The sequence below is a fragment of the Ambystoma mexicanum genome, chromosome 1p, assembly GCF_040938575.1.
Source record: "Ambystoma mexicanum isolate Mex_15411 chromosome 1p, UKY_AmexF1_1, whole genome shotgun sequence".
In the NCBI taxonomy this organism is placed as follows: domain Eukaryota; kingdom Metazoa; phylum Chordata; class Amphibia; order Caudata; family Ambystomatidae; genus Ambystoma; species Ambystoma mexicanum.
In genome coordinates this window covers 625,645,404-625,672,993 of record NC_090921.1, presented here as the reverse complement: position 1 = coordinate 625,672,993, position 27,590 = coordinate 625,645,404, and the positions used below count along the sequence as shown (strand labels likewise).

Below are 27,590 nucleotides of genomic sequence, written 5' to 3'. Positions count from 1 at the left end.
AATCATGATCATTGCTCTTCTGTTACAGGACGATGCCCATTGCCAGGAAAGGAGCAGTATCCAACGCCCTCTACATGGCCTGGCTGGAGACGCTTTCTAAGGATCTTCCACCGGTCCTACTAATACGTGGAAACCATCGCAGCGTGCTGACCTTTTACTCCTAAACACGATACATTCTGGCAACCTCGGACTGCGAATCACAGGGGCGTTATTGGAAGATATTGCACAGGGAGCACACCAGTGAAGAATAGAAGCACAGGCAGTTGAATTATGTAGTGGACTCCTCAGACTGTTGCATTCATTAGACATAGATTTTGGGTGCAGTAGGTGAATAGGTGCAGGCCTTCTGGGTTCCAAGTGGTGTACTGCCACTTCCAGGTAGAACACTGTCTGTGTTGTATAATGGTGCCTCTGGAACTCATGAAGGTACGACAACTCCATCAGGGGTGTGACACATACTTCTTGTTTTACTAAGCCTTTATCTATCTACATGCCCCACTTGGAAGAAAGCCAAATAGAAGCTTTGAACTTCTCAATGTTGACTGCTGCAAAATGGGCTGCTATATTTGTGAGTAGCATTTTCAAAGTGTTTTCTTTTTGCTTGCAGTTTCTGGTCACCTGCAATTTACAGAGCTATGCCGTGAAACCTTGCTCTTCATTCCTGTCATTCTAGTAATTTATGTCGCAGCAAGTACATAAAATAAATCTATATTTTAGGTTTGGATGTCAGGCTTGAAAATCAGAAGCCTGCCTGTGGTTTTCCTTTGGGACAGTTCAGGGTCCTGCATAGGCCTTTTGAATGAATAGAGAAATACCCTCAATGTCTACCATAGCCATACAAACTTTCCACCCAGTTTCTACCAGAACTTTTCTCACACTGTACCAGAGCCCCGATTAGGCTTTCCCTGCACAATCACTACACTGCAAGGACCACGACTAGAATGCCATACAGATGTGATCTGTGGAAGGATATGCATGCCAAGCAACTGCCCACATTGGTCATGGTGTAAGCAATGCTTGTACGTATTAATATTTGTCTGCGCACCCAACCTTACTCAAAATCTACTCAACTAATTTATTTCAATATTTGGGATTGCTAATAAAAGAAGTCCCATACCAATACCAGGAGATGGATGAGGCGGACCCATTTATGACTGAGTTAAGTGCACCTCTGGCCTCACTCTCTCTAACAGAACTCCTCTCCTCCTTTCACTCTAACACTACTCTCTACTCCCAGACCCAATGGCTATCCAAAAGTGGTACACAGAATCAGGGTTTACAAAGTTAGACTTCATTTTAGTATTTTTGTGTTCTTGTGCTTCAAAGGGTACAGCACTAAACACATTCCATAGTGTCACTATGAGCAGTTAAGGTGGCATCCAAATGGTCAGCTTTATTTGCTAGACCATGGACTTTGTACGGATGAGTATGCAATCGATGCACATTAAATACATATGACCAATTAAATTATTCATCCTTGCTGCAGAGCGAGGCTGAAATGAACGTCCCATGTATAACAGACAGCATTCACAAGTGAAATGCTGCCTGATATGCGGGCATGTCAGGCAGCATTTAATTTTACTTATGCACGCTACCTGGCATGCGACCATGGCAGGCTGCGTTTACACACTTTGCACGACAGAGTGCAAAAGTGCAGGGCAAAAAAAACACATACATGAGCGTATGCCACCTTTTACCCTGCACAGTTGCTCCACTGTGCAATTGATGAAAATTTTGCAGCGGGGAGTCGTTTACATTGCAGTGCTACCGTAACTGCTCCCCATTGTAAAATTACGATTAGGAGCAAAATGAGCTCCTATCTGTGTACAAAACACTATGGAGGTCATTATATATGGGGTGCAGTGCTACATGAAGATGTAAAAGCAAGGAGTCATGCTTTTCTGCATTCATTTACCGCTCTGGTCCATCTTCAAGGCAGAGAAGGGCAACATAGCAAAATTAACATCTTTGCCATGCTTTCCTGCGTCTTGGAAGTGCATGCATTGTATGGCGGCATGCAGTTTTCCTGCAGGATTGCTATGGAAACCGCATCCAGTAAGCACCTTCTAATACCGGGCTGATTTCACAGGAATCCGTTGGTAAATGCTGTTTGCAAAGCGTAAGGAATAAGTAACTTACCTGTAACTCCTGCTCTCCAGCATTGGTATCTTTCACATATTCACATGCTGTTTAAATAGTCCCTGTCATCAGGCTGGGAATCCTCAGTAACATTGGGGTAGTTTACCTTTACATTTTTAAACGTGTCACTTGACTGCTTTATTAGAGTCATTTTGGGTTATATTGCAGGCAGCCAATTAGATAGATCCCCTTCACTCCACCACTGCAGGACATCTTCAGATTTGGGAGAACACGTAATGTGGCAGTATGAGCCAAGAAGAGCCACGTGGGAAACCATGAAAGATACCAAAGATGGAAAAAAGGAGTTACAGGTAAGTAACTATTCCTTCTCCAGCATTGGATCTTTCATAAATTCACATGCTATTTGAATAAGATTTCAAAGCAGTACATACATATAACCAAAATGGGTGAAGACATAGCTCTTGGTGTGTCTGAAAGGGGCCTTTCGGCCATAGGATGACAGCGTGAAATATACGCCAATAGCCATCTTGCAATGGAAGACTTTGAAAGGGCTTTGAAAGGGCATTGCCCTGGCTGGAAGGTCGGAAAGCTACAAACAATTTTGATGACGTGCAGAATTCCTTAGTGCCAGCTGCATAGAACATTGAGAGATTGGGCTACATCCAAGGAATGCAAGGATGGTTCTGCAGGAGACGAGGGGGAGCCAAAGAACACCAGCAGGATCAATGGTTCATTAAGGTTAAATTAAGCTTCCCATTTTAAGAAACATGCTGATAAATGCTGGGCATTTCTTGTTGGTCGACGTTGCAAATAGGTAGATCTCTAGATGTCCCTAGTGTATGGGAGGGAATCAAGAGCATGTTGTGCACCAGTTCTCGCGACCATAATGCTTGGGCCTCTGTTCATAGAATCGGCTAACGGGTCCATCCCTGCTTGCGAATATAAAACATGTTGGTGGTGTTGTCTGTGAAGATGCGAACCACACAGTTCTGCAGCTGAGACTTGAAGGACTTCAGGGCCCAGAACACTGCTCATAGCGCTAGGATATTGATGTGTAGAGTCTTTTCTTCAGGGCAAATGCACACCTCTGGTGTGGAACCTGCCCGTGTGAGCTCTCCAACCCCCCAGTGAAGCATTGGTCATGATGCGATGGTCTGGGAAGCAAAAAGGCACACCTTGAGTAAGATGGAGACGAAAAGTCCATCACTGGAGAGCGTTGCAAAATGGAAACCTGTTGCCAAAGGGCATCCAGGAAGTCTGGATGCAGTCCAACTCAGAGTCTGCAGTGTGGGATCAAATGGATGAATGAGGATGTGATGGATTTCATCCTCTCCTCTGAAGGCATGGTGACACACACAAGCGTGTTTAGGCTGACTCCTGTTTGAGTTCTCGGATGGATTTAAGCAAGACTTTGTAAAGTTTACTGAGAAATCCAGTGACTTCATGCATAGGATCACCTCTTTTGTATGCTGAGTCGCTAATGAAAGTGATGGGGACTGCACCAACCAGTCGTCCAGATACAGGTAAACATGAATTCCTGAATGATGGAGATGGGCTGTGACTGTAAAAAGACATTCAGTGAACACATGTGTTGCTGATCTTAGGCCAAAGGATGAGGCCTTGAACTGGTAATGTTTTCTTGACGGAAGTGAAGGAAACTCTTTTGTCGCTTATGAATGGGGATATGGAAGTACGCATCCTCTAGGTCTAGAGAGGAGAGAAAATCCCCTTTTTGCAACTGGCCAAGATCTGCAGGAGTGTCACCATGCGTAAGGTTTGAGACTTGAAGAATTTGTTGTGTCTTCTCTGGTCTAATATGAGTACACACACCGGTGCCTTGCAAATGCACTGGTACAATTATGATTGCTTCCTTTGCTAGGATGGACTGCACCTCTTTCAGGAGCAGGGGCAGGTGATTTTCTTCCTTTGTAATGGGAGGAAAGAAGGGACATTGCCCAATAAATTCCAGAATGTGGCTGTGTTGAATGATCGATAACACCCGTTGGTGGTGATGGACTGCCACTGCAGGACAAAATTGGAAAGGCTGTCCGCTACGGGGTTGTTGAAGTGGGGGGTTGGGCCGGAGTCTGGTCAGGCCTGTTTTAGGACTTGGCTTCTGACGGAAACGCTGTGTTGACGGTGGTTTCCACCATAGGCTTGCAACCTTCCCGTGTAGCCCACTTGAGTATTGCCCAAGCGGGACATCTGCGGATGGTAGGAGGATTTATCCTTCCTCAAAGTCCTTGGAAATCTGGATTTTAAAGAATGAAAGGACTAGCATAGCTATTGCAGAGTACCTAATGAACTAGCGCTGCCCACATCGGCCTTGATGGCGTGCAGGGTCTCACCCTCTTTCTTGCCAAATAAATCAATGCCATTGAATGGCATGCCCAACACCTTGGATTTAAACTCAGCTGAAAGTTGGTGGCTTTGAGACAGTCCTTACGCGGCAACATAGCCCCATTATCCATCTGGCAGAATCCTGTGTCCGTGAGGTCCACAGCAATGAAAATAGCATGATTTAACTCAGCCTCACCATCACGCAGAAGCGTATGTACCTCTTCACGCTTGTCATCAGGCAGAAAGTCAAGTTTGAACCAGAGCTCCCAGTCATAGTGGGCGAGAAATGCAATTGAGTTTGCTGCCTTGATTGTTGTAACAGCTGTAGAAATATCACGTTTGTCAAAAGCATCCCTATGTTTGCCTTCACTTTCTGGGGCTAGGTACAAGGGGATGAAGGGTTTGCAGAGAGTTTTTGTGCAGCCACTAAGACGACAGAGACCAGGATGTTTGCGGAGGCATTTTGGTGCAGAATCATTATACTTCATTTCAAAGTGATCTTTCTTGAGTGGCGCTGAGAACAGATTCCTCATGACCAGAAGGCCGACTTCCCAAATATCGTCCAGCACAGGGATGGCTACCACTGACTTTCTGGTAGACTCACGCCTTTAGGAGAAGATCAAAAATGTCACAGCCCGCGACATGAGCCAATTTCATCAGGAGAGGGGTTTCTTGAAGGTAGATCTGCTGATTCACCTGTCAATAGGTACACAAACTCATCAGTTGAGTTGGTGCTTGGAGAGCTATCTGTCGAATAGTCATCAGTGTCCGTTCCATGAGGTGGGTTGCTAGTGGAAGAACTGGGACCCAGAAAGGATGTGTAGATGGTGGCAGAGGAACCAAACCTTCTTTCAAAGGAAAAGCATTAAGCTGCGAGGTAGGCGGCACAGGTGGAACCGCAAGGCGTTGCTGAAGCTCTGAAACCAGTCTTTGCAATGTGGACAAAATATCTATATACACGTCCCATGAGCCTGAAGGAGTAGGGACTTGGGCCGGTCTTGAAGGTGTGTCAACTTGAACAGCGGTCTGCTTGAGACCTGTAGTGGGAGAGGCTTCCAGTTGAATAGGTACTTGCAATATCCAGCAGCCCAGCAGGCGCTAATGGAGCTTGTTGTGGTGGCATGCTCATAGACGGAAGCACATCGCCTTCATCCTCATCTGAAAAAAATAAAACTCCTGAATGTCCTTGCCAGAGTCAGCTGTATGCTGTAGCAGCTGTTCAGGGGGGAATCATAGCCGGGAAGAGGATGGCAGATGGCACATATGGGGCCAGTGAAAACAATAGATGAGCATGAGTCGGCCTAGGGAGGTACGACAGTGCTAGAGGAGCGTCTCAATTTCCTGCAGCCCCTCTTAGAACTGCAGATGGAGAAACCAAAGTGTTTGGAACAGATCTGGTCATCAACGAGGATGTACTTGTCAAAGGAAATGGTTTGGTTGTCAAGAAGATGGATGGGCTTTGACTAAATCAACTTAGTTGTCGACGGGGTGGATGGAATCACCTTTAGACATCGATGAGTTGGTAGTCGACAGAGTTGCTTTGGTCATCAACGTTGTGGTGGTCATCATCATTGAAGTGGACCTGGCCTGTCAGTGGCCCATAAAAGAGGTTGTCGCCAACAAGCAGCGCTTCTCTGAAGCAGAGTGTTTAGATGCTAAGGACATTCTGGGCACCGAAGCTGTCACTGAGGTGACCGTAGGCGTGGATGAAGAGGTGAACATAGCCACAATGAGGGAGCATGTGACCCATGTCCCTTTTCCTCCCTCTTCCCCTGAGAAGTTTCTTCATAGGACCTCAACCTCTTTGATGGGGAGTTTGCTCAAGGGGTCTGCTGTGCCTTGCAGAAGCATAACTGCAGACAGAGGCAGAGTGAGAGGCTCCAGCACGGTTGTACAACCAAGCCACTAACCTCCTTTGGTGATCTTTATGGGTCTGGACAAGAATGACTGACAGATGGTGCATTTGTTCAAATAGTGGTCCGAATATAGAAAATAGAGGCATTCCTCATGAAGATCCTCAATGTACACGCTCTTGAGGTCCCAAGTTGAGCAAGCCTTGAACAGGCCTTTCTTCCAAGTGTCTGCCATGATGTCCAGGGACACTTCAAGGCCTCAAACTGCCTTTACCGCTTAAGGTCTTGATAGTGGGTTCATCTGTCGAGAAAGAATTGCACCACACCCTGGGAGGTCATGTATTTCAGTGAGGCACTGAGGCATGGCACTCACTCCCAAGAGGCCTTATACGGACATTCCCTCTCACCCCCAAATGCTCCAGAACATTCTATTCCATTAGAGTACAATTTAAGGACATACCAGGTATTTCTTTTATTGTTCCTCTCTGTCTAGTGTAATGATACTCACGTGGCTGTGGGTGTGAGCTACTAGAAAAACAATAGATGAAAATGATCACAAGTTCTGAAAGGTTCATCATTACACTGGACCACACATGCAAGTAAAGCTGTGGCCGTCCCAGCAATTCCCCCATGAGCAGTAGTGTTAATTGAACTGTTATTCCTACTCATATCTCAAATACTATTGTGATATGCCTGTTGATATGCCTGTTATGGGTTGTCCATCCGATCAATTGTGTAGAATATACAACACATATATTTGAATGAAACTTAAGCATGCAAAACATATAAAGGGCCTAATTCATAGAGTGTTTTCCAATGGGGGTTTGCCACTATAAAACGCTTCTGTGAATTAGGGCCAAAGTGTTAAGGGCAATGTTTCTTTCTGTTAGTAATTCTCTGCAAAGTCAGCCAGAGATAGTGTGCAGATTGGACGTAGCATTGAAAAAAGTGTTTTTCACGTGCATGTGCGCGGGGCACAAACAAATGGTGAAAAATGGTGAAAAATCTGGCATGCACATATTCACAAGAATCTGCATGTGCATATGGCTGTGCACGTGTGTAGCAGTACACCTGCAGAGGGCAGGTAGGGATTGGGCTGGAGGAGGAACGTGCACATTTGTAAGTGGAAGGATCTGTTGCAAAGGGACGCACTTTTTACTGTGACATTCCCTGTGCTCATTCCTCTGTGCCTGGTTTCCACTGTCACAAGCCATGCACAAAGGGCGGGGGTAATAGCCCCACATGCCACCTGTGGAAAATCAGCGATCCCCAGTCAGGCACTACTGCACCCATTGAGTTCAAGGCCTGCATTGGTTATGCCATCTCTGTATAGGTAGAGAGAGTTCTCTTCTGCCAGTTGACATTAATCATTTGAGATTTAACCCTATCGTGTTTATGTTTGTTCTTGCATTAGTGTACTGTATTCTTTTGGAGTTATGCACCTTGTCTATGTCTTTGGGCAGTATTCATCCTTTCTCTTCTTTGGGAATGCATCCAATCCTATTCCTGGGAAGAAACACCTTTTGAAAAATTCAGAAGAGGCCAAATCCTATCACGCTGGCAAAATGGGCTGATGGAATTATATTTGCTTGGGATTCACAGGGGCCCCAACCTTCACACGTTGCCTGTCCCAGCGTCCATATGAACTTAAAATGGTCCGTTTTTGTCCATGGCAGGTCTTAGTGTCCTGGAAGGAGGGTGACATTAACTAGTTACATAGCTCTCTGCATCCAAACAAAGTAGAAACTCTACTATCTCCAGGATGTTGTCTGTGTGATCCTGCCATGACGTGATCTTGGCAAGAAGGCAAGAAGTCGGAGAAGTTGGAGCTAAGCTTTTTTGCCTTACGGCTGGAACAATGTCCCAAAAACGCTGTTTTACCTCTTTAAGGAAGGTACTTTCAGTTCAGTCATTTCTGTGGGTGTATCAAAAATTGGCAGATACCTCTTTTACTTGTACTGGACTCTTTTAGTCAATCTTTTTTTCAATTCAGACCTACAAATGCAGTCTTGAGTATTTGGCCTGTCATCATATGGGATGCTCACAGTTCCTGTTATTACGCAATAGAGTGATCATGCAGGCTGTGCCCTTGCTGTAAAGAAACCTCTTGGAATATGTAATGGTGTGGTAATGGTTTAGTAGCCCTTTCACATCGCCTTGCGTATGTCACCATTCTACTTCTTCTGCTCCTTCTGTTCAACTCTTCCAGAAAATAAACCGAACCACAGCTTGTGAGTCCCATCGACTCTGATATAAACGGTGTCCCATTGAACTCGTTCTCTCTTCTTTTTCACCGACTTCAACATTAAGCTCAAGTTACCCATCAGGTGGTCTTCTTCCGTTTTTATTACTGACCTCAAAAAGGGTATCTTCTTTTCAACATATATTGTACTGGGTGTCGAGTTGTGCATTTATGCTACCTTTGGTTTCCTGACTTCTCCACACATTTGCTTCATGCACTATGGTCATACCTTCTCCAAGCAAGCTTGCTCTCAGTGGCACTTGTATCTGACCCTGCCTCAAAAAGGATCTCTCCATTGTTTTTAGATAACCTTAAAAGTGTCACCCCTGAGAGAGGTCAATTGTGGGGTATCCGAGGTCTCTCATGTTTTCCCGATAATGAATATGTTCAGTACTCAACACCCGCATTTGCACTCCTGCACTGTTGACACACAGATCTGCCCGCGCATTTCAAGAGTGAATAATCCAAACTAAATCATTCAAACATTGAGATCCTTGCTCTTGGTCCATGACTTTCTTTGGAACCAATATATGATCCTTGATTCCCAGATGAATGTATTGGTCAACGCATCTTTATTTGAGGTCTTGATTCTCAACTCAATTCTTTCTCCTAAAGCCCCTTTTCGCCTCCATCACTTCTCACCTGGCTGTGGCTGCTGTCATGCCGCTCCTGCCTTCCTTTGATTGTCGACCCTTGAAGCAATTGAATTTGTTGTGTGTTTTGTACACATCAATTGTTGCGTTGCCATCCAGTTATCTCGGAATACATTAAACAGTCTCTATATTTGCGGGTTGCTTTTGTTTGCACTGCATTACATTGTTTTGATTACTGTGCAGGTATCAAATAAGGCAGCAAGTGAATAGTGAATGTTAATAGAGAGTAGAAAAGGGGAAGGAAGTAGAGGCCCTAGGGGAAATAGGAAGCAAATTCTAGTGTTTTGGAGCAAGGAGGGAAAAAGAATGGAAAAGGCGTTAAGCAGTAGGAGGACAAGCGTCAGCTAAAAGGAATTAGGATTAAGATGAAAGAGCACATGAATGATAGAACCAAGACATAGGAGAAGGATAATATGATGGCGCAAGGCCATGAAGACTCTTAAACCTAATACATAGGAAATGAAACCACAGAAGGGCTTCAAATGACAACCAATAGAGACAAGAAATAGTCACGTGAAAGAAGACGATACATTGGTCAAATCAAAGAGATGTCTCGGGAGCATAGCTCAAGGGCAACGTGCTTGTCTTGGAAGCAAGAAGACATGGAGCAGCACAGGTTCAATCCCCGGGAGGTTCTTAGAAACCTCTGGGTATTAAGCGCATTATAAATAACCTATCATCATGTTGATAGACTGGAAAATCAAGCAGAAGAGCCTAGCCATGGTCAAGAGGAGACAATATTGGTGTCTGTTGGTGAGTTTAGAGGTGAACCAGCAGAGATGCCAATGGTGAGTAGGGCTTCATTTTGACAGTGTTGAAAGCTGGTGAGAGGTAGGCCAGGAGGCGCAGTCACTCTAGTTGTTGATGCTCAGGGAAACATTGAAGGCGAGAACAGTTGTGGTTTCCGTAATGCAGCATAGAAATATTGCTAGAACTGTAGACAATTCTTACAATGGTGTCCTCTTGCAGTTGGGATAGCACACCTTTTTCAAGGACCTTATCAAAAAATGGGAGGGGGCAATGGGGCATCAGGAAAATGTGCCTCCTTTTGAACTTCACCTCTGCAAGGACACTCTTACAAACCAGTGTTCTTTCACACCTCAACTAGTGTTGTTCCCATTTTGTCAGTCACCCCAATTATGCTTTTCTACCATGTTGCTCAATTCTTCATTCTGCCGCTAGGAGTCTTTTTTGCCTTTTCCCACTATAACATTTCTCCTTTTCTGTTACGTCTTCGATTGGCTCCCTATGAAACAACGCTGAGAATTTCAGTTTTTATGTCGTATCTTCAAGGGTATTCATGCGTTGGCACCTCCGTATCTCTGCACCTTGATTTCGCTACATCACCCCTCTTGGGACCTTTACTTTGCCTCTCAAATTCTTCTGTCTGTCCCTCATCCTCCGTTTGCACTCTCTAGGTTTCGCCCTAACATATCTCTTAGCTCCCAAACTTTGGAATGCTCTCCCTCTGGACATTCGTTCCTCTCCTACACTCCACCTCTTAAAAAAAGTATCCTATCTGCTCCAGTTTTTATCGTCTTAAAATTCTCCCTTTCTCATTGTGAGCATATCTCTAAATAAATGAATACAATTGATTAGTTAACAAGGTCATCTGGTATGAGGGCAGATATTTTGAAGAGGGGATGGAACTGTTGGGAGGAGAGGATTAGGACTCTGGAAAGGGAGGGGTTACTGCTGTACATGGGATGGAGAAGACAGCCATTGTGACTGGGATGTCATGTCACAGCACAGAAGGAGACCTTACCTTTGAGGTTTACTTGAGGGATGTGATGACCTCATTGAGACAGTCAATAGTTAGGGGCCAGGATGAGTGCGGTGAGGGGGGCTGTTTTATAGGGAATGTGCCGGCTGACTGAGTTGGTTTCTGAGTGATGAATGGTGTGATGACTAGTACTTATTCAAATGCTCACAAAACAATGAATACCCGTGTGCCACACTATTGGTCCATTTCAGATCTTCCTAGCGGAACAGCACTAAATGTTTCTGCATAATGTGTGGCTTCTTCCTTTTTGGCCACAGAGGAGCAACAGGTACACATCTAAGTGGGAATTTCCTGAATTGTAATCTGCATTTTCAATCATGTCATGAGCGGCAATGCTTCTAAGTGATGGGAAATAAGCCTTCTTGCATGAAGGCGCTCCAGTTGCACTTGGCCATCAAGGGACAACGTATTAGAAAAGACTTTCCTGGGGAGCCCTTTGTGCTTAAAATGCATGAAGTCAAGCAGCTTTCTGGAGTACTTCGAAAAAACTTGAAGCCATCGAACTCCCCAAAATATATGTTTCAGGGACAGTTATAGGATGTTGTTAATACAATTGGCTGACTGGTGGTCTGATTTTTTCTCATAGAGAGTCTTTATGTTCAGTGGCCATTTATATATAGAAGGGTTTGTGCAGCCCACTCCCAAATGCCCCACTGGTAAACACATCCTTCCACAATGTGCACATGGGCAGGATAGCACGGGCGCTTCTAGTTTGGTACCCAAACTTATTTTCTTGTGAATTCATGGTGTGTCTTCCTCAACATTTTCCTTGGCCCGCAATCTAAAAGTAACCCTTTTTCTGGATCTATTTTATTTTTGTAAGTGGTTTCTCCCACCAAGCGAGACATTGATTCACAGAAGCAAGCAGTCCTTGCACGCCTAACTCTGCTAGTCACTCTAATGCAATCATTCTGCGGTCTTATAATGTATTTCTTGAACTGATTTCTCTTATCCCTCTTTGATAATGAAAGGTTTCTGTGTTTAGGAAATTTGAATGTAATAACACTGGACAGTTACTGGATGTATTTGTAACTAACTGTTAAACCTCTGTTCATTTGTCTCAATCTGAATTCTGTGTTTGGAGAAAATACACAGATTATGAAATATTGATAATAAAATAATTTGAAAACTTACTTTGTTGATTGATTTTGCAAAGAAACATGGACAGACATTTCAACAGAATATATTGTCCTCTTCCACTGTGGCAATGTATTTTCCAAATTTAACCCAATGGTAGTGCTTTGTGTTAATAATGTGTGTTAATAATGTGATCAAGCAAATCGCTGGTGGCTTCCCATGGTGTAAACCAAAGAGTCAGGGTGAAGCAAAGCAAGATGTTTCTTTGATCTGCTTCTTTCGATTGTTTAATAAAGTACGTGGAATCCTGCATTACAGAGCAAGAATTAACAAATCCAATTGATATGATGTTTGTGTAGTGAACACCTTTTCTGTGTGCAGACAGCACACCACCGGACATAGGCAGGGTGTTACAGAGCAGCTCTAGGCCAAGTCTGAGTTGCAGGATCGCCTGCTGTTCCAGCTATTGGACCCACAATAATCAGCTCTGCTGATGCACCCCGACCCTAGCCTGCAGCATCCCATGATATTGTAATCCTGAGGCCACACATCTGCAGCACCAATGCATTTCCACCCCAGAGAACAACAGACGTCTCCTTCAGAGAACATTAATGCTGCACGCCAACTCCTGACCATACTGCAGTAATGAGACCAAAAATCAGCTCTACTGATGCGCCCTAACCCTATCCTGCAGCAAACCCATGGTATTCTAATACTGAGGCTACGCATCTTCAGCACCAATGCATTTCAAGCCCAGAGAATAATACGCGTCTCTTTCAGAGAACATTATTGGTGCATGCAACCCCTGACCATACTCCAGCAATGAGACCCTCCATCAGCTCTGCTGATGCACCCCGATCCTATCCTGCAGCACCCCATGATATTCTAATACTGAGGCTACACACAGCACCCATGCATTTCCTGCCCAGGGAACAACACGGGTCTTTTCCAGAAAACATTAATGTGGTGGGCTAATCCCTGACTAGGCTCCATCACATAGCTGAGCCACTGCAACAACATTTTGTAATGCACAGCCTTTGTAACTCCAGTACTTTCAAAGCATTTGGCCATGAAGCTTCTATGTCATTCCATTGGTTACAGGTGGGCACATGTGTTTTATTGTTGAACTGTGCCACACTGCATTTGCATTCCAGAGTCCCACACGCAGCTCTTCCAGTACACAGGATCCTGACCTGCTGGCCTAGTGCTGGCACACAGAGACAGCTCTGCCAGTGCCCCTCTGAACTACCGTGCCTCATGACTTTCTACTGTAGTAATGGTGCCCACATACAACTCTGCCATAGCACTGCACTCGTCACCCACATCCCTTCCTGCTACTGCAGTGCCGTGCCCCACACAATGCTCAGCAGATATTGCTCAGTCTTAACCATCACCTTTGTTGCTCTTCCAGCAGAGCATTGGGACCTGCGCATATCTCTGTGAATGCACCTCACTCCTGGCCTTCAGACCATGTCACTCCAATACTGGCAATAAGAAGATGCTCAGTCAATGCACCTCCATACTGCAAGTGCCTGTGCCCATACCATGAGACAGAACTGCTGGCGCTTGAAGATTTAAAATGGAAACCTCGTCCATTTTAGATTTCTGTAAAGCTCTTAGGGCATCATTATGAGTTTTTGGTTTTCAGATATCAGCTCTCCCCTGAGGAGAAATAGCACTCATAAATATAAGCTGGATTTGCATGGGGCATATATCAGCAGGGCACACAGACACATGGGGTAACTAATCCATATGTGCCCCATATTTTACTTTCTTTGTAAGTCATGTGGCAAATATACTATTCAATCCAAACTCATAATTACGCGGTTTCTGCTTGCCACCGTACTCTTATTGAAGCCCAGACTATATAGTTTCTGAGGGATGGCGTGAGGGGATCTGAATACAAAAGAAGGTGGTGTTATTGAATAAGCGCTAAGTGAAAAGGTTAAATGCACGTGCAATACAGACGGTGGTATAGGGAGGGGGTGAGTAGAGGATGTGAGTTTGTTCTTTTGCACATACACTGTGGTAAATGTATGAAACCCCCTCCCAACGGCAGCCCTTTGAGCAAAAACTGAAAATCAAGCCCTGAGACAAACACTGGGGAATGGGGCAGCTGCATATGCTATGCAGTCTGCAGTGCTTATGAGGATAACATTGAGTGGCTTAAGTGGGCTCGGTAGGTATTATTTGCCCTCAATATTAACGTGCATAGACACATCCCGTTAGCGTGGGGAGGGTGCAGAGGTCGGCTTTAGGCCAGGGCTGCCGGGGAAACTGCCCTAGGTGATATTAGCCCCCCACCACGCCAGCTCGAGGAGTCTTTGAAGGGCTCCCCTGAGCTGGCATGGTGGGTGAAAGCTTTCCAGTGTGGCAGTGGGGCACATTTAATAATAAAATAGGGAGCATGGAGTAAAAAAAGAAATTGGCACCCCAATCCTTCCCCTGTCATTGGGTGGGTGACACATTTTTGTTTCACTGCCTGGGGTGCTGCCGCTGCTAAGTTCAGACCTGGGAGGGTGCTTGGCAGTGCCCGACAGTAGGGTTCAGTAATGAGTGTATTGATGCCTATGTGTTTGTGGTAGGCTGGCACAGCACATCCACCGCACCCCAGTATGTGGCAGGGCAGTGGGGGGCTATATATTTGAACCCAAGTGTGTGGCAAGTCGAGTTGTCATGTGTATCTGCACCATGGCAAAGTGCAGCAAGCCCACGTGTTACGCTGACACATTAGAACCTCAGGACCTTTTGAGCTACTTCAGAGCCCCTTCTCAACTATCTGATCTCAGGATTTATAATCAAAACGAAGATTTGTAACATATACCGTATTCCTAGGTGTGTTATGGAACCATAAAAGTCCAATAACTAGCGCCCACACCCCCAGAAAGTAAAGTTTGTGCTGTCCAAGATCTGGACCTTTGATACTCAAATGGAATTTAAAGTGGTTCTTTTTAGACCAGCAGCCTATCCATACAGTGGTCCACAAGCTGACCAAAGAGCGATGCAACCTTAATCTACGCGCCCACCATAGATGCTTGATTTTATGCTAAGAATCTGCAGGGGTTATGTGTGCTGGGAATACTGCCCACAGCTGCTTCTCTTTGTATCCTCACTTGAGACAACGGAGGGTAGTAACCAAGAATGATGTCAATTGCCTAAATGCCAGGAAGCGGCTATGAGAATCATGGATGAACGCTAAACAAAGTTCTGACAACAGCATTATGATGTTATAGAGAAGACATATAAGACTAAGATGAAACAATATGAAAATACTTAAGACTGATGATGTAACAGAAGCACTAAGAGAAACATGTACCAAAAGATGAAGTTATCGTGAAAATAAGAAGGTAAAGTAATGTGCTGACCAATAACTGTAAATACGCTGTAATGCAAGGTAGAAGAAGCATTCTAAAAAAGAGGTATGTATATAACATTTAGGATGGCTATTGGAAGAAAATGGACGATGGCTCATGTTAAAGAATGAACCCAGCTGCCTCAAAAACAAGCCTAGGATCGTACACTGAAGAATTGATGAAGACACTGTTTTTATGTGCAGAATACAGGGGTACGTTGGCCTGAAGTCAAGGAGGCTATTTTGAGAGATGTGCGCAAGGCACAGAGAGGGGCGAATGAATAGACCATGTGCATGAGACATATTTCTGCTATGATTAGGAGGGACACTTGCTGATGCCAAGTATTGAACAAGTATTGCACAACCACAAAGGCTATTCATTAGAGCTTTGAGTTAAGATAGTAGTGTGCTCACACTCCCCCGAATGTCCCAGAACAGTGAGAAGACTACAAAGTTAACTACAAATGACAGACCTTGGCTAAGGATCAGGTCAATGACATACAATGGACTAATTGGAAAAACATAGAACAAGTTGACGCAGCTTCAACACCTAGGCTTACTTTGTTCACGTGTTGCTAAAACAAGCTGAAAGTCCAAGGATGGATAGGGTTGCCAACCAATCAAAAAGGCCTGCCGTGCACTTTCATATACATCGCTGCAGTTATTAGCCTGCTGCCATATTCTCTGTTATAATCAGTATGTGACATGCATGTGTGAGATATTTTTACCCACGCCAACGCGCCCCACTGCACCCCTTTGCCAATGGGGAAAGAAACAGCCAAAAATGGATGCGCTAAGCCCTGTGCGTGCAAAAATCTGTAAAATTGTGCATGGTTCATAAATCACAAAAGGCTGCACACCCCTGCCACGCACAGTCAAAATTGATGTAAAAACAGAACTCACTGTAGGGGAATGCCAGTGGGTGCTGTTACATATAACATACAGCAAGGCCACAGAAGTGGGCCAAAAACCAAAAATGCCTTTATAAATGCAGCTTTACCAACCAATTGCAACCTTCAAAGTGCTGTTTTGCGCTAAATTCAGTCATTTTCCAAGTGAACCATTGAAATTAAAAGTGTGCTGAAACCACAGATCATCCAGTGCCGTCAGAAGAAACTGTGCCTCACTGACTGACGGAAGCTAAGAAATGTATTTCATGCAAAACAGATCCCAGCACTCAAAGACAGAATAATGGTGAGTTAAATGTGTGTGTGCTGCATAAGAAAATTAGATGTAAAAGGCTCAGTTTAAAAGTGTTTTTTCTCTGAAGAAGTGCAAAATGTGCCTGTTTAAAGCATGCTTTTTGTGAAGGGATTACTTCCTTTAATTGTCAAAATCCATTATAAACTCTGTTCATTTTATATCTTTCAAAATGAAAGATTGTAGCTGAATCTTAAAGTAACCCAGTTGGAGTTAACTGGTTAATTCTGATTGGACAGATGACACTCCATGTTGACACTAAACTGCTCCCAGGAAGGCTTAATGGATGCTGGTGGCTCCTGCATATTTAGAACAAAGACCTCATTAGCCATTCATCTTTGGCCGACCCAAGGACAAAGGAAGGCTTGGACACCCATCCTCCCAGACGAGGGGCAGGATGTGGAGGAGGTTTCTCAGTGAACTTCAAAGGACTGGCCATTTGCTCACTTGGGAAGTAAGAAAAAATGTGGCATGGATTTTGAATGGAAATTACTTATTTTGCCTTAGAACTTTATGACATTTAACATGGCAGCCAAAATAAGTAGACAAGTGAAAAATACATAACTATCAATCTAAACTCATGCTAGACATTTGAAGATTTGGTAGGAGTTCTTACTATGTAAGGAACCAAATTTACACCGAAACCCTAATTGGGGCAAAACTATTAATGTTGCAAATATGATATCGTATACCCATGTTCTAGGGGTCATCGGCCAGATATGTATTGAATTAGAAATTGTTAGGCCAAACCGTTATGATCAAAATTGACAATTCTACAGAATGACTAAGGTAGCTCTTACTAAGATGGGAATTGGATGCCAGGATAACCCATAAAATATGTAATGCATGTATCTGATTTTAGTAGAGGGCATAATTATAAAAAAGTGTATTTATAGGAAAGTTAAATTGTGGTTCGAATCAATGTGGGAGTTCTACATCGCATCATAAAATATGGCAGCTTTTTCTGACTTCCAACCAGAACAAGGCAAGTGCCTTTGACCACTCACAGCTGTGGGGGTGTGGTTTGAAATTATAGCTCTACCACAAACTTTGTGATGTCACTTGGTAGGATAAATATAGGAACTTCACCACACATAGGCACACACTGCTTCCTAACCACATCCTGATTTCCGCGCAGCACTTTGTTACAGAACTCTTCATCTTGTTGCTGATTCCAGACTTCTTTGCAAAACCCAGGCCTCAGCATTTGCTGAACTCTTTTCAGCTAGGCCCAGATCTAACCATCCGAAACTTAAGGGAATTTAATTCTGATCCAGCCTGGCTTGTTACCATTAAAGCTTGCCTGCTGAAACTCGCAATTCTGCTAATTTACTGTGTCCAGTGACCAGAAGGTCTAATCCAAATCCAGTCTGAGGTGCAGTCCAAATGGACCAGAACAGCACAGCTGATTAAATTCCGCCAGATGTGCCCTGCTGCGGTAGACCCGATCCAATGACCAGAACCCTGATGGTCCAATCTTAATTACAATGGACTGTAAGTATCAACAGGAATCATAGTAACCCATAGTATATTGCATTGTCCTATCCCAATCTCAACCCATCCGCTCTTTAACTTAAGAACTTGTAGTAGTGTCACACCAGTCTGACACCTTGTTTTGATTTCTTGTAATAGTAATCATTTCTTGAAAATCCTTTTGTCTTTGGAAAATCCCAAACCCCAAACATTGGTGTGAATATTGAGCATCTATTTTGATAGCTGTATTTCTCACCGCTTTCTTTCATTGATATTAAAGCAGTATTTTACCATATTCCTTTGGTCTGTCTGATTATTTGGTCTGTGATCATTATTGCTAATCCCATCTAGCACAAAGACGATGCTCAAGGTGCTAGAGCAGACTTTGTAGTTGTGCGGATGGTTCAGGTCAAACTGCCTAGATCTAGGCCCAGATCCAGACCCCGGACAATCATCGGCTCTTACCATTAGCCAGACCATTGTGGAGTTTCCTTTCTCTGCTGCTTCCTCAGCAAGTATTTGAGCCATTCTAAATCGGAAATATTGAAATGGAATCGTAAAATAGCGTGTGTTGCTTTTACGTCCAACAGATGGTGCTGTTTTTCAGAAAAAGCATTTTTTTACCTTTCGCAGGTGTGACATCTATGTATAGTAGGTATATAAAATCATGCGCCTATTCGAATGCAACGTTGTGTCAACATTTCAAAGCACTCGGTGAAGAACTTTCGGAGATTTAAGATTTGACCAAACGAACATTTACATTTTAATTTATATAGATGTTCTATGAAAAAACTTTGTTAAAGGGATGTTATGGTTAAGTTGCACTAATAAAAACCTATGAAATTCAATGAAAAACCTTTGTTAAAGGGACATTATGGTTACAAGTAAAACTGAAAAACCCCAGAAATTCACCAGTTATGGTAAGATAAGCAACCATAACTCGCACCACCACCGTGCACTGCTAACACTAACACCCAGGACATCAAAGATGACATCACAAATGTCATTGATGACATCACTGATGATATCACATATCTGGGCACTTATTTTTGTTCACTGACATATATAGGCCAGGTGGTTTTGTTCACTGACAGTCAGAATCTTAAAATTGAAAAAGGTGCTATATATCTAGACGTTAACATTGTCATATTTTCTTTAAGTACTTTCCTTAGGATTTGGTCTCAGCTCATGGTGCACATACATGGGGAAATGAGCAGGCCTCAAACACACAATTCATTTGTATACATGAAGATAAACTTTAATGCCATTAACATTTTCTGATGATGCTGTTTCTTTCTTCCTTAGTTTAGTTTCCCTGTATGCGCCTCTGATTTACATGCATTGTGGTTCTTCATATGTATGATTTGTACCAGCATAAGTGTAGTAAGTCTTGAATTGTAAGCTAGTTATTACATGTTTAACATTAATCAAAACTCGGATAAGGTAGCATTCATTATTGTACTATCCAAAATTACAAGATTATAAACAGTGTACTTCTATGGTGCATGCTGCAGTCATTGCCTATGTTTATTTATGATTAGGTTTCTGTATTAACAACAACACTCCAATTCAAAGATTTTAGATGAGTACATTCTTTAATAGATTAATGAGTTCATAATAGATCTCCCGATCACCCCTGACATCTTGTTTCCAACAATATAAACACAACTCCTTGTAGGGACTTTCCATCAAAATTGATTTCACATGTGATGTCATCAGTGATGTCATCAATGACATTTGTGATGTCATCTTTGATGTCCTGGTTGTTAGTCTTAGCAGTGATGGTGGTTGCGAAAGTAATGGTTGCTTAGCTTACCATAATTGGCAAATTTCTGGGGGGTTTCGGTTTTACTTGTAACCATAACGTCCCATTAACAAAGTCTTTTCATTGAATTTCATAGGTTTTTATTAGTCCATTTAACCATAACGTCCCTTTAACAAAGTTTTTCAGTGAATTTCATGGATTTTTACCAGTGCATGCTATTTTCCTACGACTTACTAATGTCATACTTACCAAATATAGCAATATTTGTGTCCAATTTACAAAGTGTCACCTTAAAACTCTGCCATTTCCCACCTTCTAGAATAATTTTTAACATTTCTATACACTTTTTGCAACTATTTCAACTAGTTTTGCATCCGTAGACCTCTACAAACATCTGACTTCATTGTGAACCTTCCGGACAGTGCCACGTGACCATACACTGGGACGTGGCATGATGACGTGTCCGAGAACCCGTCCGCACTTCACAATAAGATCTGTGCTTCGTGGGCAGTTTGGAACTGCTTTTCTTACTGATATAGGAACTTTCAACTTCAAAATGTCCATTGCACAGCTCCAACACCTATTCCTACTCAATATCCATTAACAATCTATTACACAGAACATACTTTTAGAAAAACTGCTATTTATCTTAAAATGGCATCAGCTAATGCCATCCCTCCTCCCCAAGAGCCACCACTACTGCTGTAATCAAGGAGCATGAGAAACACTGCCCCCTACCTTAGAAATAACACACCTGACAACATTTTCCCCTGTCCACCTACCCCTACTTATTAGTGTTTGGTGCCTCTTCCCTCATTTCCATGCCCACCTTTCGTTCTTAGCTCTCCTGCCCAAAAGAAATACATCCAAAAACAATAAAAGAAATGTTTCTTTAGGAACCACCTTTCACAGTAAAAAACAGAACTAAAAAAACATATAGACCCCATCTACTTTATATTTCTCAGTAAAGTTCATAGACTCAATAAGATTTTCCAACATTTCCATTTGCATTTTATGTTATGATAATGGGAATATTGTGGCGTTCATCCTCCGTTCCAGGGACTGGAAAGATGGATACCGGCCCGGCAGCCCAAGTTATCAGCCCAAGCGATGCAAGGGTGGATAACGAGGTCTCTGGACCATTATCCCCCCATTCCAGCCCCTATAATTGGGGATGAAGGCCTTTAGCACCCTAGGTTCCCAAAGCGGGAATCTGGGATGCTAAAAAAAGAGTTTTCTTCCTATATCGGGACGCCGAGGAAAATCCTTTTCCAAGATGGCCACCATGGAAAGGGAAGGGAGGATTCCATAAAGGGTCCGTCTTCGCTTTCCATGGCAATCTGCAGAAGGCAAAAAGAGAACTCTATGACCATATTATGAACAAGCACATTTTTCGTCCTTTTCAAATGTATCCCAATTTCGAATAACTTTACCACAAAGCCAGTCCCAGGTGGACATGGCAAATGTAACCCCATGTTTTGTGCCTCGTGGTCATGGCCAGTAGCCAGATTGTCCGGATCATGACCTTATTCCATGACCCGCACAATCTGGCCACTGCCCATGGCCACAGGCTACATTTCAGTCACCAAAGGTATATCACTAGGTATATCACTATTTTTTGTACCTACATTATGACACAGGCACATTTGCAAAACCATGCTTTCAGGTCCTTCTCAATGCTCCTTACACAAGTTTGCTGGAAATCCACCCTTTTTTTATTTTTTCACAAGTGTCAAATGTATGCACATACAATCGTCATATAACCTAGCCCCCACTTAACAAAATCAATTCAAACTTTATGAAAAGATTTATATCTAGATATTTAATCTTTTTGGAAACCTTTGTGTAGATTTGTCAAATGGCACCACACTTATAAGCCTTTACAATATTTTGGGACCCCCCCTCTAATTCTGCCCATCTTGACAAAATCCCACCAAACTTCACAAAAACATTTATATCTACATACATTATCAGTTTGCCAAATTAAGTGTAGATTTGTCAAATTGCACCTCATTTATAAGCCTTTACATTATTTTGGGACCCCCTCTAATCTTGCCCCCTCTTGACAAAATCCCACCAAACTTCGCAAAAAACATTTATATTTATATGCATTATCAGTTTCCAAATTAAGTGTAGATTTGTCAAATGACACCTCATTTATAAGCCTTTACATTATTTTGAGACCCCCCCTCTAATTTTGCCCCCTCTTGATAGAATCCCACCAAAGTTTTAAAACAAATTCGGAATCAGGACAGGAATATAATTGCAAAATGTCATGCACTTCCATTAAGTGTCGCCAAAGTTATAAGCCATCCAAGAACTGCTTTTCACCAACCCTGTAATGCGAAGGTGTCCACAAACTTCACAGAACTGATCACGAACACCCGAATTGTTTGCAGACTTTCGCAGCGTAAAACACCTGTTTTTTTTGCTTCTTGCTGCCATATTCCATCCCATCCTCATCACCCCTCAGAGATTATTTAATATGTTTGACAAGTGCAATGTTGTGTTTTTTAATATCTTTTTACCGCGATGCCCACGGACACCGGCCACTGTCCGCGAAGCCAAGATGGCGGGCATTTCCAAAAATCTGACGCACCTCACGCTTCACTCCAACCAATCAGTGAACATGTTGTGTGTCCACAGACATGACGCAAGCCGATTATCCAATCGGTGTCCTGTCTGCGGAGCGAGCGAACAGGGAGTGTGTCCGCAGAGCTATAGATATCACAAATGTATTGAGAGACGCTTTTTGGTCGTTTTAAAAAAAAATACTGGATGGATTTTCACCAAATTTACAAAAGCACGCTTTCGGGACCAAGCAGCTGCTCCTACCGCAAATTTGGTGAAAATCCGTCCAGCGGTTTGGGCTGTAGGTGTGACAGACATTTTTTCTCCATTCAGTCTATAAGAAATTTTGGGGCCCCCCTATAACTTTGCCCCCCTTGGACCAAACCTCACCAAGATGCAGATACATTAAGAGTGGGCCATATACTTTTTTGCAAGGTTTGGTGAGGATTCATCCAGCGGGAGCTTAGTTATAAACTACTCAAAAAGTGCTCTTTCTATGGGTTTAGCAACTTAACCATAACAAAAGTAACTGGATTCTTTAGGGGTTATATAGGAATTTTAATGGATTCCTGAGGCAGAAAGCCAATAAGAAGGTTGTGTATTAAGCTCCGAGATGGAGTCAATAAGAGATGAGATATATTTACTAAGGATAGTAAAAGAAGACCTAGGTAGGGGAACAAATTATAGTTCACATGTGTATGGGGAATAATATGTTTTTATAACATTTTTTGCATGCTTAAACTGATGAATGTCAAATGAAAGCAAAAATAAATAAATAAAAGTGATTTTTGGTACACTGGTTAAATAAAGGTTTGATGTTAATCAGAAGGTCAAAATCAGATGAAACTAACATAAATAAAGAAAAGAACCTTGAGATACTAAAAAACAAAGAAAACATATAAATAATTTATAGAAAGTGTAAACGAAGGAACGAGAAGAGTAGCGATGTAAAAATGTATTCAAAATATTTTGATTGATGGATTATGAACAGCGACTGATGTTACTTGCTCTTAAAGAGTAAAAAATATTAAGTAAAAATAGGAAGCTGAATAATACCCTGGGTAAGTATTGACAGTCTGAATTGACTAGTCACCTTGGAAGACACACCACTTTCACACCTATGCAGAACATTGCCGAGACATACAGCCAAAATTTCAAAATACCATCCCGAATGGATCAAGGGCACAACTAATAAAGCACTTATGTCATGGCCTGAAGAGGGTTCATTATCGAAATCGATATTGCGTCACATGATGACATACTTACATGCCACTAAGAAAGGAAAAAAGTTAGAGAAAAGGTTGGCAGTTTTAGAACTCTGGAAAATGTATAAGAGTGTGAAAGAAGATCCAGTTGAGAGAGAGTGGATGCTTAATAAAAATAAAGGAGAAGAATTTTACCTCCTGAAAAGCAAGATGGAAAAGTTGATGAAAAGGGATTTTATCCTTTGAAGGAATTAAAGGCAGCAGCAGGTATGTTTATCCAATATATGAGCCCCGTGCTTATAACAGCAAAGACACCTCGGAAGAGAGCAGGAATAGAGAGCGACAAAGTATATTAATATTAACATGCAATGAAAATAAACAGCGTGATGAGATAAATGAAAGTCAAGTCAAGCAAGTAGAGCTAGAGGAAAAGGCAGAAAGACAGAAGGGAACAAAGGATATAGCTAAGGGCATGACAATAGTACAGAATGAATGGATGGGAGAACACATATTGCTCAAACTAGATGATAAGGGCATTGATGGAGTAAGGGAAAGAGAGGCAAAATGAGTGAGATAAAAAGAGAAAGATGAAGAGAGATTGTACAAAGAAGAAAGGGACAAAGTGTGCAAGCGAAGGGAGGAAAGAAAAAGGTGTGAGATAAGAAAAGAGAAGGAGAGATTGGAAGAGGAGAAACAAAAAGAAGCAGAAGACCAAAGATTGAAAGTATGTAGGTTGCAATGAAGGTGAGAGGAAGGGGAGTTAAGGGAATTAAGGAGAAGAAAGGAAGAAATGGACAGGAGTAGGGGATGAAGAGATCACGAAGTAGAACATTTATGCCACAGAAGTATAGTGTCCATCCATAAAAGCACAAGAACAATTGGAAGAATAAAGAGGGTCACAACAGCCCCAAAGGGCACAGAGAAAGGTATGAGACTCAAGAGAACATTGAATGTTCCTGACTAAAGTGAACTGAAAGTAAATCAAAGGACTCTCTAACAGACAACCATAGAAAGATGTGCCTAAGTAGGTTAGATCTTGATGATATAGAACAAGATAACAGCCACATGAGTTGGGGCATACTGATGTCAGATGAAGAGGGTGCAGAAAGAGGGGGCATGTGGGTTTTCAATGGAATCTAGCATAGATAAAGGGGTAAAACAATCAGATTTAGAAGACCCCATAGAAAAAAACACAAGAATCAACACCATATGTTGAAAGACCACAAGCACAGTTACGTAGTACAGGGGATATATCCCCACCTTATATCAGCAGATTAAGGGCATTGCCAGGATGGAGACAAGATAGTTTCTTGGGGAGGTGGCAGGCTGGCCACCTGACATGAGAGGGACAATTAACTAAAATCCATGGGGGGTAATCAATACGGTATACCACTCTTATCACCCAATCAGAAAGTGGGATAGGTTTTTTGGGGAAGGGCCCATGTTGTGACGCTACTGTGAAACAAAACAACCTGACACGGGTTTGGCAGCAGTGACTCTGGAGATGTTTGAATGTCGTGTATGATCCCTGTTGGTTTTTGTAATAAACAACAGTTCGAAATTGCCCTTGGCCAAGTACTCAGTTTGTTCTTGGGTAGGGTTGTTGGGCCCTGGGAGCTGAACAGGTAAGCTTGTGGTAACGCCCAGACTTCTGTCATACCATACTTGATCAACAAGTTGGTAGCAGAGGGATGGTTTACTACGGCCATTCGGCTTAAGTCGCCTCTTCCGCCGTAACGCCTGGAGGGCTGCGGGGTGCCACGTGGAAATTGAGTCCGATGGGGTGTGCACCCCCATACAATGGCTGTCCAGAGCCAGCTTGGAAATAACCTACCCGCGGTCCGTGATGAGTCCAGCAGACCAGAAGGGTGGTGTGGCAGATTTGGGGTAGCAGGTTGCTGAACAGCATCAGTGGATCATGGAGTCTAAGTATTGACTCAGCCACACATAAACTAAGGGGAGTGGGAAAGTAACAGTGGGTGCGGGGTGGGAACGTGTATTGTTGAGTATCTCTGGAGTATTGTTGAGTATTGTCTAGTAGTGTCGAATATTGTAAAGCATAGTATGGAAAGGAGCAGAGCTAGATGTCATTTCTGTGGTTAGAGAACAGTGAGGGAAAAGATTCTGGTGAATAACCTAGCCTATTGACCTAAGGGCACAGATGACAGAAGTTAGGTGAATATTGGATTCCCTGTGAATTTCATTTTAGCCTGGGTCATGGATGATGGTATCCCTGTGTAAAAGTTTGGAAAAGGGAACTGGTCTAGATTGCGGAAGTTGTTCTTTTGGTTAAGTCTCAAGGAGGCATCTTATCTGCAAGGTAACGCTGTAGGTACAGATCAAACAGAAGAAATATTGGTATCCCATGTTAGGAGGCAGGAAGACAGCTGTGGGTTCAAGTTGGGGATATGCAAATGTTTGTGTAACGGGACATTAGCATTGTGAGAGAGAAGTGGTGACGTCACCCATCAGGTCTGTGCATAGGACTGGGAGAGCACGAGGAGTTATAGAAGTTGGTGTTGAGAAACATAAAATTGACAGAGGAGGCTGTTTGGTTGGGGTACGAGGATGGCGCATGCGTGGGATTGGCGGGTGTGTCTGGGGAGCCAAAGGGTTGCAGAAGGGCTGTGCGCTGTGCTCACCTGACAGGTTGTTGTGGGGCCAGAGAGGCTTGAGAAGAATTGTTGAGAACTAGTATTTGTGACATTCATGAATCTGAATTGAAAGTATTCATTGTGATTGTGTAATAATGGGAGGGTCGAAAGCCTTGACTTGAGGTCAAGTAAATTTAAAGGCAATGTATCAAGGGAAGTGCAGGGGGATATGTCTCTACAGCACCTATGTAACACCCTTCCTTGATAAAAGGATAAGATTTGTAAATATAGCACAGAATAGACGAAAATTGACTAAGCCATGTCCACAATACAGAAGTTTCTCCAGAAAATGTGCATCAATCATTACAGGCACACAAACAAGACACCTATAAGGGGCAGAAGTTGGCCAATCGTATTGCAATATTTGAACTCTGGAAGATGTACCATGAGGGCAAGGGGGAAGAAGAGAGGTCTCAATGGATGCTGAGTCAGAAGAAGACTCCGGTGCAGTGTTCTTGGACCCCCGCTCTCCCACCTCCTCCTGAGAATGAGAAAGAAGGGGCTGGAGCAGAAGCACAGGGGTTATACCCTATACATAAGCTAAAGGCAGCAGAGGGGTACACAAATCCAATATTTCATCCTCTGCCATGTACCAAGGAGGAGGGGAAGAAAGGGGTTGGACAGACAGATGGTGGGAAGGGAGCATGCATCGAAACCCAGACGAGAACCAAGGAGGGGATAGAGAGCATAGCTTCGAACTGTGAAGAAAAGGGGAGTGGGGGTTTGTCATGGTGCTGCGGGAAACATACATGCTCCTCGACTCCTCAACCCATTTCACCATGCTCATAATGCTGGTACTGTCAGTCATGGAAATGCTATTAAACACATGTACACACCCATATTAAGGCACTCTAGAAGGATTCTTCATCCGTTTTGCAGGCAGAGGGCCCAGGGAAAGAGAAATGCCCAGAGACTACATTTCCCAGCCGGCCGTGTAACACATGAGCCTGCCGGCTGAGGGAATGCAACACCCAACGATGTGTGCAAGCACAAGCCGCGTCCGCGAGGCTCCGCTGGCAATTCAGTCTCTTGGAGGGAAAAGACGTGAACCGAAGAGCTTCGGCAGGCAAACCTTCGTGGGGCGTTCCCCTGCCTGATTAACCACAGGCCCCGCTCACACAAACAGATTAATGGAAGCAAGCTCTTTGGCCCACGTGTTATTGCAGACTAACAGCAGACGCTGTGTGCATGTTTAATACGCAGCTGAGACCGTTGAATGTAGCAGAGTGTTCCAAACTGGGGGAAAAGACTAATCCGCATGAAACTGGCATGAAACTTGCATGCTCATGAACTGGGCAGTATGTAGAACGTAGCGCATAGGA

General features: G+C 43.2%; 1 protein-coding gene across 1 annotated transcript in view; it reads left to right on the top strand.

Moving 5' to 3' along the window:
* Positions 1-12,104, top strand: part of LOC138577272 (solute carrier family 12 member 2-like) — a 953,949-nt gene extending 941,845 nt beyond the window's left edge. Inside the window, exon 27 of the mRNA XM_069649614.1 lies at positions 29-12,104. Coding sequence (XP_069505715.1) covers positions 29-164 — 136 coding nt within the window. The 3' untranslated portion in view covers positions 165-12,104. The remainder of the gene's footprint in view (positions 1-28) is intronic.
* Positions 12,105-27,590: the final 15,486 nt, after the last annotated feature.